A 16603-nucleotide genomic window follows, 5' to 3' on the forward strand; every position below is an offset into this window, starting at 1 on the left:
GCCTGAGTCTTCTCAGTAACTCCAGCCTGGAGCCAGAGGCTACTTGGGTGAATGACAGTAGATGGATGAACGGAGGATGGATGGGTGGATGGATGGGATGGATGGAGGATGAGTGGGTGCGTGGATGGATGGATGGGTGGATGGGTGGGTGGATGGAGGATGGGGGATGGATGGATGGAGGAGGAATGGGTAGATGGATGGATGGAGGAGGAATGGGTAGATGGATGTATGGATGGATGGGTGGGTGGATGGATGGATGGACGGGTGGATGGAGAATGGGGGATGGACAGATGGATGGATGGAGGAGGAATGGGTAGATGGATGGATGGATGGGTGGGCGGATGGATGGGTGGACGGGTGGATGGGTGGGTGGGTGGATAATGGGGGATGGATGGATGGATGGATGGAGGAGGAATGGGTAGATGGATAGATGGATGGAAGGGTGGGTGGATGGAGGATGGAGGATGGATGGATGGAGGAAGAATGGGTAGATGGATGTCCTGTAGCAGGACTGAGCTCAGGAGAACACAACCTCTGGGTCTCCAGCCAAGGTCACAACCACTCCTCCCCATCAACCCCATCCTCTCTTGTCAACCTTGTCTCCAAATATATCCTGGTTCCACTACTGCCCTGTATCCGTGTCCTCTGCCCCTTCCCCCACCTCAGCCACCCCAGGTTACCTCATGCAGAGCCCAGCCTGGCCTCAGGACCTCTATGGAAGCTGGTACCAAAATCTAGATCACTGTGCCCACAAAGTGTCCCAGAGATGGTTCCCTCCCCTCCTCCCAGGCTCCCCGCAGGCATACATTACTGACCAAAATGCTTGTTTGTCTTCTGTGCCCCCCTACAAGAGTGCGGGGGCCTTGCCCTTCTCTCTCTTCTCCCTCTCCACCCCCAAGCTGGTGCTTAGCTCCCGTTGGGGAATGATTGTTCCATGACTGCCCTTCTGAGGACAGAGGTTTCACCCGATCTAGGAAGGCAGGGTGGTGTGGTGCACAGCTGCAGCGAGGGGGTCAGATGGGTGCACCTGCCCCCAGCTCTGCACTCTGGGCCACCTGCCTGCCCTCTCTGAGTGCCAGTTTTCTCATCAGGCAAAGAAACTCCACCTCACAAGGGTGTTATGTGGCTTAGGGAGAAAATGAAAGCAAAAAGCATTTAAAGTTAGAAAATGCAAGACATATGCACGATATTGTGAGCTGAGTTTATTGTTGCCTGTATAAACCACCCACAGCCAGTGCCTGCCAGGGACCCCAGCATGCCATGCAGCCTATGCCAGGAGCCACGGCACAGGTACATGCCCCACACCTGCCCAGCTGGCACAGCACCCGGCACCCCTGAATGCAGAGCAGCCAGGGCCCCCGCGGGCGACTGTCCCAGAAGGATCTATGGTGGTACAGGGGCCAAAGCCAGACCCTACACCCTTTGTTTGGTTTACAGAATTAGTTGCCAACAACTTAAAAATCAGGATATTGCACATAAAAATCTGTATTTCTGGCTCCTCCAGATTTCTGACATCAGACCTGCGTTCCCGTATCACAGCAATTAGCTACAACTGACTGTGGCAGCTGCCACCCTCAGGTGGGATCTGTGCCCCGCTGCCCCCACCACACCCCATCTCTCAAGGCAAGTTGCCATTATCAACTAGATTGTGCAAATGTTTCTCTCACCACAGAGCAATGTCTTCTCTCTCCAGTAACAGCTGGAAAGTCACCGAGAAGCGGGCCCACCACTCGAAGGACGTGACACCCAACTCCCGGGACACCCGAGCTGCAGACCTCTGCTGGGCCCGGCCCAGCCAGGTGGGGCCCGGTCACTCCACACACACCCCTTCATGTAGCTGTTAAGAGGCAGAGCTGAGGACACAGCCAGGCTTCCCCAGCCTGGGCCAATTCGCTCTTGAGGAATTCCCCAATTCCCGGAAGCCCAAGCGCTGGTTCGCAGGGCAGGCACTGCGGCAGGAGCGACGCCGGACCGGGAGTGCTGTGGTGGCGCGCCCTCTGGTGGCCACCGGGCAGCTCTGCAGCCACGGGAAGATCCTGAACTTGATTCCCGGGAGTCGGCCATCCACAGCCCCCCGAGCAGGCTCCCCCACAGCCCACCCCTCAGTGCTCCTGGGTGCTCTGGCACCCACCTCGGTCCCCAGAAGGGCTGGACCTGTTCCAGGCTGCACCCTCTTCAGGGTAGGGTTCAGCCTCCCCATCCTTCATGTCCCTGTGCCTCTTGGTGTGCAGGGAATAACCCCCCAGGTCAGGGGGAGCCAGGCAGGGCACTTAGGTGAGCCGACAGGCCAGGTGGGCCCTCAGTGACCAGGGAAGCTTGTGTCCTGGGTAATGTTGCCACCGAAGAGCCAGTGTAGCCAGACGGTCGTTTGTCAAGAGAAGTCGTGGATGTGGACCTTTATGTGAAATACACCAAGTTTTAAAGGCTGGCTCAGACGTGTAAACCACCCAGGTTGGAGAAAACATGTTGGCAGGGCCGGGCCAGGCCAGGAGTCCCAGCGGAGAGTTCTGCTGAGGCCTCACAGCTGGCAGAACCTCCAAGATGGTGGGCGTGAGCCAGCGGTTTTCAAAATTTTGTTTATTTGAGCAGTTTCTAGCCATCATCATGTTTGCTCCTGAGAGGCAAGCAAGAGAGAGAAAACTCTGGGGCCCATTACAGAGTCTGGGACACTGAGGCTGAGGTGGGCTCCTGGTAGGCTCAAGGTCACAGCCAGTAAAGAGAGCTCTGGGGCCGAGTGAGGCAGGGGCCTGGGCAACAGCAGTGTCCGCGAGCTGCCCCACACAGCCTCGCACAGGGAAATGTGTCCCAGGGCTGGGCGGGGGATGCAGGAGGACGCTGGCAGCCCCCATAGCAGCACCTCCCACCCCACCTGGCCTGCACCCTCCGAGCTGCGCCCTTCCTAGTCCCCTCGAGAGCCCCCCACCCCAACACCACCGAGACTGTGGCTCCCCTGTGCATGCGTATGCACGTGTACACACACGCATGCACACACACACACACACACGCACACACGTACACGCCCTCCATGCATACAGCTCCCAGACAAGCAGCCCAGGCAGAGCCACAGAGGCTTCTCGGTCGGCAGGCAGCGCAGGAGCACGACGGCCCCCCCTGGGGCTCGGGTTCAAGCAGAAATGCCTCCTGCAGCCTTGTCTGTCCATCAGGAGCACAGTAAGAGGGACCAGGGCAGGGGGGCCCCAGAGGCCTGTGTAGGCCAGGCATGTGCCCATGGATGGGGCAGCCTCACCAGTTGGCCTTCACTGCCTTGATGTCACTCACAAGGTTCTGGGCCAGGCAGATGCCAAAGATCTGTAAGATACAGGGCAAGTGAGGGCAAGGTCAGGGCAGGCCCCGGGCAAGGGCAGGGGCATCAGAGCCATAGCAGTACCTGGAGGAGGGCAATGCCCATGAAGACCCCGGCCACGACGACCAGGTTGTCCTGCAGCCACTTCTCAAACTGGCCCACGCAGCCTTTGGTGTGGATGAAGCCCTGCTGCTCCAGCTCCTAGGGACATGCAAGCACCAGGCTCAGCCATCTGTCACTGCAGGCCTCCTCTCGGACCCGCTCCTTCCCTACCCGGCTCGCCCCCGGCCCCTGACCTCCAGCTGCAGGCCCACTCCCCAGAGTGCTGCCAGGGGGCCTCCGAGGAGCCGGCTCGTGGGGTCTCAGCACAGACACCCCTCCTCTGAGAGGCCTTCCCTGGCCACCCAGCCCCTCTCCCATCACCTCCCTTATTTTCTTCCAAGCTCTCAGCTGAAGTTGTCACCTGACTGTCCACATTTCTTCACCTATGAGCTACGGTCTTTCTCCCTCCACTCCTCAGGGGCAGAGACTCTGCCATCTTATGAGGCCTGGATGCCCAGTGTCTAGCGCAGTGCTGGACACCTGGCAGTGCTCAACGGAGTGGGAACGAGCACACCCAGCCATGCCCGGGCCACAGCGCCGCACCAGCCTGGCGTCCGGCGGGCTCCCAGGACTCGGCTCCCTCTCCCCAGAGTGCCTGAGGCCTCGCACAGCAGCTACGGGAGAGCCCTCCCGCCCCTTCCCAGAATCCCCAGCTGCCCCAGCCCTGTCCCCACCCTCTTACCAGTTTGAGCCGGACATCATAGCCACACTGGGTGTTGAGGACATCTTCCTGAGGGGAAACAGGCCAGTTAGCGACTTGGCAAGGGGGCATCCCATGGGGGTCCGTGGTGCCCAGGCACCGCGACAGCGTTTCTTTCTCAGAGGAAGCAGGTGGAACCACAGACTCTGTGCATCCACCACTCTGGGGGGTTTTTTTTGTTTTTTGTTTTTTTTTTTGAGACAGAGTCTCACTCCGTTGCCTGGGCTAGAGTGCCGTGGCGTCAGCCTAGCTCACAGCAACCTCAAACTCCTGGGCTCATCCTCCTGCCTCAGCCCGCTGAGTAGCTGGGACTACAGGCATGTGCCACCACGCCCGGCTAATTTTTTCTGTATATTTTTAGCTGTCCAGATCATTTCTTTCTATGTTTAGTAGAGACGGGGTCTTGCTCTTGCTCAGGCTGGTCTCGAACTCCTGACCTCGAGTGATCCTCCCACCTCGGCCTCCCAGAGTGCTTAGGATTACAGGCGTGAGTCACTGTGTCCGGCCAATAGCCACCACTCTTAAACAAGGCTCCCAGAGGCCCATGTGCCTCTTTCTCAGTCACCCAGGCACATGGCTGCAAACACCAGCTTGGACCTGCCTCCTGTTTAGGAATCCTGCCTGCTGGAGTTTTATAAGAATGGGGAGAAACCTGGCCCTTGGCACCCCAGATGAACTGTGACTGAAGAAGTGTCACTATGAGAGGTTTCTGCAATGAAAAAAGCCATAAAAGGGTCAGAGCCCCCCACCCCCTGCCACCCCAGCATGGTGGCACAGTGGGGTGGTGACTGGTGGTGGCCCAGACAACCCCTGCCACATACACCCATGAATGTGAGGGATGCCAGCCCCTGGCCAACCTTCCAGCCAGCCAGGAGCAGACATTTAGCTGGGAACACAGGGTGCAAGGAGGCCTCTGGGCCAGTCCCCATCCCCTGTGCCCTGCCATTTCCAAATTGCCACAATCAAAGAGACAGGTCTTGCTGAGCAGGGAGGGCAGCACCAGCTCCAACAGCCCTCAGAGACTCCATGAAAAAGGACAGCCCCCAACACTCACAACCCCAGGGTAGAGCTGAGCAGGGCCCTTGGGGGGCAGCAGGGGACGGGTCCTAGATGGGGTCTGCACATGGCAGCACCTCTACCCTTCCTCCCCCAGCCCCACTTACCGCAGGGTCCCTGACGCAGCAGGAGAAGGGAACCCCGCAGCGCTCCCGGCTGGGGTTCAAGTCAGTGCAGTTGAAGTAGATATTGAGGTTCCAGTCATTGGGCCCTCGGGCTCCGCAGCAAGACCACTGGGGGGGCAGGGGAGAGCTCTGGGTGAGCCAGGACTACCCCAGGAGCCTCACCCTCTCTGGGGACCAGACCCAGCTGTGGGGAGACAGGGCTGTCTGGGAGGGGACCTAGAGACAGCCAGGCAGGTGGGCACCTCCCCCATCCACAGCAGACAGGCCGGGCCTGGGCCCAACCTCTGGCTGACAGAGGTCGAGGGGTGCTGGGAAGGGGTCCTGAGATTGCCCCCAACCCAAGAGGCTGGAAAAAGGGAAGGAAGGGGCCGAGGATACCGGTCAAGGACTGTGGCTTCCTCTGGCCCTCACTGAGGCATGGGTGCTGGGCCCGGCCCTGTGGGGTCAGAGATACCACTGAACTGTGTGTCTGCACTGGGTGTCCCCACACTTGCTCAGAGACTTTACAAAGACCTCTCTTCTTCAGCGCAGGGACAGGAGGGGACTCTTGCCCACCACCCCTCCCTGCCACCCCACAGCCAGCCCACCCACGTCCTATATGCCTGCTGGCATCAGCCCCTAGCCCCATCACCCCTACCCAGGATGTCCCGAGCTGCTCCCCGGGCAGGGGCCATGGCGATGACCCAAGGAGCTCACGGTCTAGTGGGGGACACGGGGCAGCCCACAGCTCAAGCTCGGGGCAGGCCTGGGCCGTGAGCCGGCCGGAGCACAGCTTGTTCTGCACTTGCCTCCCTGCACCTGCTCGGCCCCAGCTGCTCCCACAGCACAGCACTCCCCTCCCCCTTCAGCCCCTGCTCCTCTTCCTCCTTTGGCCTCAAGGTCACCACTCAGAGGCCTTCCTCTCTCCACCCTTCATTACCTCAATTTACAATTTTACACATGCACACACACACGTGCACACACACATTTGTTTGTTTGCTTATTTATCATGTCTCTCCCAACTGCCATGCCCATGAGGACAGGTCCCAGTTTTTTCACCACTGAATCCCCAGCACAGGGCCCAGGGCCTAGGGCCTGGCACACGGTAGGCCCATAACAATCCTGTGCTGAATGAATGAATTAATCACATCATAACCCCCGGCAACATGTCTGGGTTGAGAGATCCTCGAAGCAGGCACGGACTCTGGTCCACTTCTGGACCCCAGAGCTGATTCTTGGTGGTGAATGGAGCCAAAGGCCTGTGACCGTGAGTGGGTGTGATCAGGTGTGACTGTGTGTGGATGTGAGTGAGTGTGAGGCCGTGGGTGGGTGGGGCTGGGTGTGAGTGGGCAGGAACGTGCAGGTGTAAGGCATTTTGAATTTCATGAGCTATTGCCTGGCTGCTTCCTCACAGGGGTTAGGTTTGCAAGCTTGAGGGCAGAGCTCCAGTCAGGGACCTCAAACCCGAATATGTACAGAGGCCAAACACATAATAGAAAAGAGAGAAAGGACTGACATGGAATAAAATACACAGTGCTGGGGACAGCAGCAGAGAGTCCCCTGTACTAGCCCAGCTGATATTGTGGGCCCAGGATTTAGTAGAAGGGGAAATGTATATTTTTATGTCAAATTTCCTCCACTTAGGTTGTGGTAAGGCCCAGCCTGGGAGCTGCCAGTTTGGAACCTCTGGCTTCTGTTTCCCAAGGCTGTGTTCCCACAGGGCAAGGAAAATGGGGACCCATGGGGATCGCCAGGGGCTGGCTCTCCTCGGACAGGGACACTCTTGGGTCTCCTCTCTGGGGCCTGCTGGCCTGGGAGATGGTCCCAGCACGCAGGGAACTTGCTCCCTCATTCGTCTGGCCAGCAGGTGCCTCCTACGTGTGGCCGTGCTGGATGCTGGACTCACATATTCCTGAGCAAAGTCGATGAGGTTCTGGAGGTCGATGTCGTCCCGGTAGGCCTTGACGTTGTTGTTGATGAAGAGGTTGAGCTGGTCTCGAATCCAGTCCTTGAAGACAAAGGCCAGGATCCCTGTTGCCAGCTCCAGGAAGAAGATGAGGCCGAGGAACACAGAAAACTAGGGTTGGGGCACACAGATGGTGGGGGTTGGAACGGCAGGGCTCTGGCAACCTCCTGGAGCCTGGGGGTGCCACAAGGAAGAACTCCACCCCCACCTCCACCAAGACCAAGGGAGCCCAGAGTCCCCACCTTCTCTTACTTCAGTATTGTTCTGTGGTGGCAGAAGGCTGAGCTGTTCTTGCCTATCCATCCGTTCCCCTTAGTCTGGTAATCAAACCCTGCTTTCTTTGAAAAACCACCCTCCATGCAAACCTTTAGTTCCACCTCTCCCCACTCCCAGATACGGGAGGGGGTGTGCCACAAGCCCACCAATCAGAGCACTGTCTCCCTTCTGCCCACAGGGATTGGTCCAGAGACAGCCAATCAGAGCCAAGGGGATACAATTAAAGGAGAGAGGAGTCAGAGCTCGTGGGAGGGCAGAGGGAGGCCAGCTCTGTTCCTGAGCCTCCTGCCACCCCTCGGGAATGGAGCCAACCCATGGGGAACAGAGCTGAGAAACAGAGAGACCAGGCTGAATGACTCTGTGGTGGCCCCTAGATCAAAATGCACCTGTGGCCAGCACAACCCTGGGCTTTTCTTGTTTGAGTCAATAAATACCCTTTTATTCTTAAGCCACTGGGTTTCAGTCATTTACTATACCACAGAAAGGATCCTAATAAATATAGATAACACAAATCTAATAATTATCACTGTTATTACACAATAATAAAGCTCCCCATTACTAAGCACCTATAATATTACAAGAACTAGTCAGTGCTTAGTCGGTGGATGGGAGGTGGTTGGGGTCCCAGTGGATCTCGGAGGGCAGGGGGCACTCACAAACTTGAGCAGGAAGGTGTTCTCCCGGAGGGCCCCGATGCAGCCAGCAAAGCCCAGCACCGACATGACACCTCCAACTACCACAAACAGCCACACAGGGTCAAGGCCTCCCAGATCTGTCAGCGCCGAGATGTTGGAGAGAACGCCCTGTGCCAGTGGGGGCAGAGGCAGGTGTGGGCGGCCGACCTTCCCACCGCCTTGCCCCACAGCAGTCCCACACCACACCCACTCCTTACCTTCTCACCCCAGGCCCAGATGCCGATGGCCAGGAACAGGGCTCCCAGCACCTGCAAGGGCAGCAGTGAAGAGCTCAGGGCTGGGCACCAGCACCAGGACCCTCGCTCATCCCTCCCAATGCTCAGGCCTTCAGGAAGCTGAGGAGAATGGAAGAGGCACCAAGGCTGTGAACAGTATCCAGGGTACTTCCCACCTTCCCAAGAGCACATATCAGTGCTTCTTCCCCACTCCCCCCCCCAACACAGCCTGGAGGACTGACCTTCCCCTAGCCTCGGGGTGGACGTCGGGGGCTTCTTCCCAGAACTCAAAGCTAGAACAGACAGTGGCCAAGACACTCCTGCCAAGTAGCAGCAGTAGCAGCATCCTGAGCCTCTGCTCCTGCCTCCCGTCCATGCTGGGGTTCCAGGCCACTGGCCTCCTTTCTGTCCCTCCCCAAGTCCAGCCCTCCTGCTGCCCTGTAGCCCTATGACTGTCACCCTATGCCCCTCAATGCCCCTCCCTGCCCTGTTCCACCACCTTGACCTCCGTCTGCCAGAGTCAGTTTTGTGGCTCACAACCAAGTACCCTTGCATGATGAGCGCTCTCAGTGCAGAGCTGGGTCCGGTTGAGGGCCTCTGCCTGGGCCAGTGGCTTTGCCCTAGACGACACATGGCCACAGCTCTGTCTGGACCTCCTAAACACCAGCTACCGACTCCCCACCAGGGCAGCCCGAATGCCCCTCCATTGTCCTCATCTTTCCCAGCATCCTGCCTCACTTCCTTACTGGGAAGAGCCCTAGAAGTCAAGGACGGCTACCCTCAGGCCTGACCTCATGCCTGTGTGCCCAGTCTCAGGGGCGGAAAGCCCCCTCCCACCCAAGCCCAGGGCCATGACCCCTATTCCCCAGGCCACCCCCATCTACCTGCTTTCTCTACAGGCTCCTTCCCCTCAGCAGCAGCCATGGTCAAGGAGCCTTCCCCTCCCTGAGCCTGGGCTCCCCCCACTGCTATACTCTTTCTCTGGAAACAGTCTTCCCCTTCCTCCCCCATGCTGGGTCTGCTGATGTGAAACCAAACATCACTTCTCCTGCCTCATGCCCCTGACCTGTCCCGGGCGTTTAGACAAGGCACTGACCGCCACTTTCTCCTTCTTGAACCCCTCCTTGGTTAACTCAACCCCATCCCCTCCCCCAGGATGTTGCCTTCCCCTGCCCTCCCTACAGGGCACTGCCCTGGGTCCAACCTTGGCCTCCTCCTGCCCTTCCTCCTCATGCTCATTCGCCACCCCATCAAGACACCAGTGTGTCCGGATCTCCACCCAAACCTTGCACTAGTTCCAGACCCTGCCTGCTACAAACACATCCCTGTTCCCAGCACCATTCTGTGCACTGGGATGACTTTGGCGGATGGGACAGACAGGCTCTCCACCCTCATGGAGCGCCACCCTGGCGGGGAGATGGGCCGTGAGTGAACAAACAGGGAAATTTCAGGCCCTAACCTATCCTTTAAAGAAAATCAAACAGGGTGATACAATATGGAAGTGACTAGAGGTTGGGGGCGTGCTTTAGAAAGGGCAGCAGGGAGGGTGGTGGCATTTTAGCTGAGGTTTGAATGATGAAAAGGAACAGGAGGGAGGAGAGTATTCCAGGCAGAGGGGCCAGCGAAGGCAGAGGCCCTGAGGTAGTAGGACCATGGCTGGTGGTGTGAGGACAAACTGAAGGGTGGCAGGGCCAGACCCCACAGGGCCAGAAGTCGTGGGGAGGAGTCTGGACAGTATTCTAGGAGCCATGAGAAACCACTAGCAGGTTCTGAGTGGGGCTGCACAAAGGTTTGCTTGACATTAAAACAAAAACATCTGTGGGCCTGTGTCATAGGCATTGTCCTTAGGCCACCTTGACCCAAACCTGAAACCTTCCCCTACCTCCCCAAGTGGGCCAGCCCAGTCAACTCAGCCTCAGGACTTTCCCTGGAGCCTTCCTTACTCTCCCCACCCCCACCATCCCAGCTTTGCCAAAGCCCTCCCCCGTGCCCCACAACCTCTAGGCCCTGCCCCTCGCCCACCCCCCCATGGCAGCCAGACAGTGCTGCCTCCAGTACAAAAGCCAGATCAGACCCATTACTCTGAAGCCCTCACTGCTCCACGGCGCCTGACCATAAAACCCAAATGCTCAGCTCCAGGCCCCTGGCCTTCTAGTTCTAGCTCCCTACCCCTACTCCCCCACCCAGGCCCTGGAACAAACCTGGGCTCCAAGCCTTCTCCCCCGTGGCTCTCACGGTTACCTCTGCTCACTGCTCTGCCTCACCTCTAGTCGCTGCCCACTGGGCTGTCACCTTGGCTCTGTACTTTCTAGCTGTGTGATCCTAGATAAATGACTTGACTTCTCTGTGCCTATTTTTTCAGTTTCCCCATCTGCAAAACTGTAGATAATAATAAGGCAGCGTGAGACTACAACAAATCAGAACTCATCTAATCTGCTTAACAGCCCTAAGGGGCAGACTTCATCATCCAACCCACCCAGGCAAGGAAGCTGAAGCCCAGGGAGAGGTGACTTGCCCAAGGTCTGCTACACCCAGGCCTTCTGGCTTCCTTTCCAATGTTCCCAGCAACTTCCAGAGCTGAGCACTGCTGGTTGGAGGACACCCACCACACAATAACCTCGGTGGTGGCACGTGGGTACAGGGCAGGGCCATGAGTCCTGCTGGACACAGGTGGAAGGGCCCCTGGCATTTAGACCCAAGGCAATGCAAGCAGAGACTGCAGAGGCCGCAGCTTTGGCAAGATGGGAAAGATGACTTGGCAGGGCCCAGATGCCACCCTGGGAGGGGCACCAGCAGCTCCCTTCTCTGGGCAGCGACGGCCTGGCCCTGGAGCCCCAGTTCTGACAGCTGTGGAATGTTGAATTCTGTTCCCCAGGGCCAGCTCCGAGGCTCTCAACTGGGGGCATCCCCCTGCCTGCTGCTGAGTACTAGATATTACCCCTCCCTGCCAGCCAGCTTCCTAGTACCGGAATGGGGCGAGAGGAGGGCTGGCACCCACCCCGCTTTGCAGAAACCAGGTGCTAGAGGGGCAAGGAGGCCGAGGAGTGGGCCTGGCCATTCCCTTCCAGCCAGAATCTCCTCCCTACCAACTAAACCAGGGGTGGGGCTTGGCGCACACCCCACCTCCCAGGGTAGCAAGGGGGCCCGGGCGAGAGACGGGGCGATCCGCACCTAGCATGCTCCTGGGGGCCTCAAGGAAACACCTCCCCTTTCTCCACCGGGCCTCGGAATTACAGCGGGACACCCGCGCTTAAGTGGGGACCTGCCCGCCAGCAATCCGGGTCTCTCCGTAGCTCCCTTGGGAAGCCCAGGGAGCCGCAGTAGGGGTGGGAGGAAGGAGTAGGGGGGACAGTCCGAGCCCCAAGCTCTTGAGGCAGGGAGTGGTCCCCCCCAGTAGGGGACTGAACCTCCCTCTCCGTCCACCCCAAGCACAGGGCCCCGCGCAGACCCCAGCGCTCACCCAGAAGACAATGTTGAAGCCAAACAGGAAGTATTTCCCGCAGCAGCCGACCTCGGGTTCCTGGAAGTGCTGGTGCTTGCCAGGCATGGTGAGCGGCCGCCCACGGGCCAGGGAACCGGAGCCGCGGCCCGGGCCCAGCGCCCCGCGGGCCGCCCTGGGCTAGAGCCGCCCGGGGCCTAGCCGGGCGGCTGCGGCTTCATGGCCGCGGCCACACAGAGCGCCGGTCGGGCCCCGCCCGCCCCGCAGGGACCGCCCTCGGCGTCCGGACAGCCTAGCCGGGAGCCCAGCTCTGTCCCCTCGGAGCCCCGCCCCCGGACCTGGCTCCGCCTCCGTACCAGACTCCGCCCCCGGAGCCGGATTATTCCTTCGGAGCCCCGCCCCCGGACCTGGCTCCGCCTCCGTACCAGACTCCGCCCCCGGAGCCGGATTATTCCCTCGGAGCCCCGCCCCGAGCCTGGCTCCGCCCCCGCAGCTCGGAGCCCCCTCAGGGCTCCGCCTCCGCCGTCCGGCCATGCGGCTCCTCCAGACTCGTCCTCTCCGGCTCCGCCAGGCTCCCACCGGGCTACGGCCTCAGCCAGACCTCGTTCCTTCGGAGCCCGCCCGTGGGCCCGACCTCGGCCCCTCACAGGCTGCCGCCCCGAGCTCCCCAGCGTCCTTCCTAGACGCGCGGGAGACGCCTGCTGCTGGCGAGCAAAGACCGCGGCCTGGAAAACCCCCACTTCCTCCAGCCCCGCAAGGCTCAGTGGAGCCACCCTGGGCCCGGGCCGGCTGTTGGAGCCCATCCCGGGGGAAGAGTAACTGCTCCGGTGAAGTGGTGGGGATGGTGGTCAGGATGGAACCGAACACGCGTGCAGGACCTTTTCTTACAGGGGAGTCAAGACAGAGGCGCTTTTCACGCTCTGCCTGTACCGGGTCATACTCTGGCCAGACGAGGACCTGGGTCTCATGGGGGCCACGCCTGCTGCTCTCTGCCCCTTCAGTCTTGCTAGAGGCATATGCCCCAGCCCCTGGCTGAAACCCCCCAGCCGTACCCCTCCTCCCCTCTACCAGCTTGGGCCCTGATCAGGCTTGTTAGTGCCTAGGAATCTCACATGAGTCCCTTCAAGGCAGGACAGGGGCGGATCGAGGTTTAGGGGAGCCCTCCTTAAAAACAATTCCAATTTTGTTCAGAAGTATTTATTTAGAACTGAACACAAAGGCGCTTAAGCTTCATCACGTTAGTCGACCTCCACCAGGACCATGGTGTGGCCTAGACCCCCATCACCCTCTCCTGGGGGCAGAGGCTCATCCACCCACTTCCATGTTAATCTGGCCCGGAGTCAAGGGAGGCACAGACACCCCTGGCCACAGATGACAAGCCAAGAAGCCATGCAGGGCTCCCCACACAGCCTTCTGTGCAAATGGTGGCTCTCCCTCAAACCCTCCAGCCTCAGGCCACGGACCCAGCCACAGCACACACACACACTCACACGGGTGTGGGTGAACGTTTCAGTTGTCACAGGGTAAGCCTGAACAGGATCCAGGGTGGGCGCCGAAGCTACAAGTCTGAGGATAAGCAACCCTTAAAGGTTTTTAGGCAGAGGGTCACAGAGAAGCTCCCCCCCTCTTGTCTTTGAACTGTACCCCTTGGAGTGTCAGGGGCCTTGAGCCCCCGCCCCTTCAATGAAAGAGCCTGGCCTGCAAGCCACCTAGCCCCCTTCCCGAGCAGGCACAGAGTAAGTGCTGGTCACCTCCTTCCCCCATGACTCACCCACACCCAGATGAAACAAGCAACCCCAGAGTTCCCTCCACCCTGCCCATTGTGTGGCTCCAAGAAAAGCTAGGCCCTCAGACTGCTGCCACCACTGCACTCCTAAGCTTGGGCCCCAACTTATGTTAAAACATACATATTCCTGTTCGATTGACTACCCCCAAGTCTTGCTCCCCACGCAGCAGTAAGAAGCTTGGGTGATAGCTGTCCCACTAAAGAGGAGGGGTGCCAAGGGCCCTCACACCACCAGCTTGTTCTTGGCTAGAGAGTTGCTCTTGGCGGCTGTGTCTGCATGGGCCTGGTAACCAATGACAGTCTTTGCAGAGAGGCCCAGCCGCTCTTTGTATACACGCCTGAGTGGGGGCACACAGGGGACAGGAGACACAAGTAGTCAGCAGAGGGTGTCCTTTGCCCACCAAACTCCTGCCCTCATTCCAGCCCCAGCCACTGTTTTGTATCTTACCTATGTGGAAACCCAAAATATGACTAACACAAAAGGAGAGTTCTACTGCTAGAAATAGCTGAAAGTCTAGATTCCAAACCCCTTTCATACAGATGAGTGATGAAGAAGGGAGAGAGGGTATGCAGAGGTCCAGAGGTCTCCCTTGCAAGGCAAGCCACCTCCCCACCTTCCCCCAGAAGACCCTCAGCCCCCACCCGGTGCCAGAGAGCCCCTCACCCGATGTGCAGGACGGCCACCTGGTTTTCCGCCTCCCTCGTCCACACAGCGATCTTGTCCCCCTTGGCGCGGATGCTGATGACAGCCCCACACACCTCGCCGCTGTGTTCCTCAAAGCTCTCCCCTATCAGACACAGCAGCTGGGCCGAGGGGCGGGGGTGGATTGGTGAGACCTGGGGCAAAGAGACTGTCCCCGTCCTTGAGACCACTGCCACCATGAGACCTGCCCCGGCTCCTCCCCCTCCCCCACTCACTGTTTCCAGCCACAGCTGGTCCAGCTCACTATGGCGCTGCTGCTTGGCCAGGCTGACCAGCCAGCGGCCACCCCGCCTATTCCTGCTGTCTTCCCACATGGGCTCGATGCCATCCTGTGAGGTAGATGGCAAATCAACTGCCGCCCTTTGTTCAAAGAGAGGTGGGTACCCAGCTACCTTCCCAGTCTAAGTAGGCCAGGTTCTCTCTTAACTTCCTCCCTCTGTACAAGCAGGTCCCACCACCCAGCCCACCATGCAGATGCTCTTCTGAACTCCCACAGGGCCCTGAGCCTCAGTATTGGCCACCTGTTACAGCCATGTGTGTTTGTGTCCTTTACCAACCCAAGTTCCTTGAGACAAAAGTTCAAATGGGGGTAGATCAGACCCCAAGGTGGGCAAGGGTAGACATCCTGGGCTTGGCTGCATGGTCCCCATACGCTGCTGGGCAGAAGTCACCTGGGAAATCTTTAAAACTAAGGTCAGCACCTCTAGGAATGGGTGTGGACATCAAGGAGCATCCTGGTGAAGGAGCCAGGCCAGAAACCTAACCTGGGCTCCCTCCTTAGCCTCTTCCCACTTCCCCTTCCCCACTCAAATGGCCTTGGACGTGCAGCTAGCTCAGGCCTGACGTGCTCCATATGGGCTTCTGGGCAGCCTTTCCTCCAACCGGAAGTCACATCTGGGCTCAGAGAGGCTGTCTGTGGCACCCCACGCCCTCTGTGAGGGATTAACGCAGCGGCCGCCAGGAAGGATCAGCCCCCTGTCCGTGTGGGAGAGGAAAAGGGGAGAGCGGAGCTTGCCTTGAACAGGGCGTAGTCACAGCCGGAAGAGAGCTTGCTGGCCAGCTTGATGTGACCGTACAACCTGGAGAGAGCCCCCACCCCATGCTGAAAGTCAAGGCTTTTTAAGGCCCGGTTCCGGTTGGTTCAGCCACCCCACTCCTCACCAGACCCCAGCTTCCCACCCACCTTTAGGCCTCGGCCTCCAAGCCTTTGCCTACACTGGCCTGCCACCTGGGATCCGCCCTGCCACCTGGCATCCGCCCTGCCACCTGGGATCCGCCCTGCCACCTGGGATCCTCCCCGCCTGCCCGAGCCCTCCAGTCCCCCTTCTCACTGGATCCCCCACAGTGAAGCCCGAGCCCCTGGGGCACCCTCCAGCTACAGCCCCAGGCCTTCTCCTGCTCCTCCGCGGTCTGTGCAGCCCTTTTCACTACCCCTGCCTGGAGCACCCAGGACATCCTCACTTTGTGGCAGAGACAGGTTCAGAGAGGGGAAGGAGCTGGCCCAGGTCACAAAGCCATGGAGTGGCAGTCGGCGGTCAACTTTCCGCTCCTCCCCCTCGCTAGGCTCTCTCCTACGCCCTAGAAGGTGGTGAGGGGTGGCTGTGCCCCAACCCGTGTGCCCTCTGGGAAGCACCCACCAGCCCCAGCCCTCCACCAGTGTTGGGAGGCCCTAGGGAAGGTGGGCAAGGCTGTGTAGGAAGCAACCCCCCCAGAAGGAGTCAGGCTTCGGCCCCTCCCACCCTCCTAGGGGCAGACACTTACGCCCAGAAGTCCTCCACGGTGTCAACCTTGGTGACCAGCTGCAGGTTGTCCCGCCAGGCCCGGCTGCGGTCATTCTTTAAGAACCACAGGGCCCACCTAGCGAGGTGGGGGAGGTGGCCAGGAAGCAGAGAGCCTCCCATGTCTGCCCCCAGCAGCACCTGGGCTGACAGGGAGGCCCCTCCCTTTCAAGGGCAAACTGGGAGATCGACTCGGGGCACAGACTCCTCCCAGGTGTCTAAGTTATCCAGAAGGGCCAATAGGACTCCAGGCTCAGGCCAGCTCTGGCCTCTCACAGATGAGCTAGGGCCCAAGAGAGGAAAGGGTCGTCCAAGGCCACTGCCAGCCAGCACGGGGGTGGCCCGATAGCAGGGATCTGTGTTCAGCTTGTAGTCCCCTGCCTACCTGTTCTGCAGGGGGTGCAGCTCAGGCTTGACCTCTGCAGGGCCCTCAGCCCGGGCCTTGCCCGCAAGAGGCGGCCTGGGAGAGCTCGCAGCCT

The 16603-nt window shown here is 59.5% G+C and overlaps 2 protein-coding genes across 6 annotated transcripts; both read right to left on the reverse strand.

Annotated features, from left to right (window-relative positions):
* Window positions 1-1187: 1187 nt before the first annotated feature.
* TSPAN17 (tetraspanin 17) lies at window positions 1188-12198 on the reverse strand. 5 transcript variants are annotated; one of them, XM_045530621.1, is made up of 9 exons: window positions 11879-12198; window positions 8401-8451; window positions 8165-8311; window positions 7173-7343; window positions 5270-5395; window positions 4089-4136; window positions 3389-3505; window positions 3248-3309; window positions 1188-2395 (listed from the first exon to the last, which is right to left on the reverse strand). In XM_045530621.1, the coding sequence occupies exons 1-9, from the start codon at window positions 11963-11965 to the stop codon at window positions 2248-2250; spliced, it is 957 nt and encodes a 318-aa protein (XP_045386577.1). In that variant the 5' UTR covers window positions 11966-12198; the 3' UTR covers window positions 1188-2247. The 5 variants fall into 5 exon arrangements, with proteins under 5 accessions (XP_045386577.1, XP_045386581.1, XP_045386582.1 ...); XM_045530625.1 differs by having other exon boundaries at window positions 2309-2395; window positions 4089-4132; window positions 11879-12079; XM_045530626.1 differs by lacking the exon at window positions 1188-2395 and adding an exon at window positions 2561-2614 and having other exon boundaries at window positions 4089-4132; window positions 11879-12079.
* An 867-nt stretch (window positions 12199-13065) lies between these two features.
* Window positions 13066-16593, reverse strand: EIF4E1B (eukaryotic translation initiation factor 4E family member 1B). The gene is made up of 5 exons (XM_045530627.1): window positions 16108-16593; window positions 15362-15425; window positions 14562-14675; window positions 14308-14447; window positions 13066-13981 (listed from the first exon to the last, which is right to left on the reverse strand). The coding sequence occupies exons 1-5, from the start codon at window positions 16245-16247 to the stop codon at window positions 13867-13869; spliced, it is 573 nt and encodes a 190-aa protein (XP_045386583.1). The 5' UTR covers window positions 16248-16593; the 3' UTR covers window positions 13066-13866.
* Between the last annotated feature and the right edge of the window lie 10 nt (window positions 16594-16603).

Source organism: Lemur catta, chromosome 18, assembly GCF_020740605.2.
Source record: "Lemur catta isolate mLemCat1 chromosome 18, mLemCat1.pri, whole genome shotgun sequence".
Lineage (NCBI taxonomy): Eukaryota > Metazoa > Chordata > Mammalia > Primates > Lemuridae > Lemur > Lemur catta.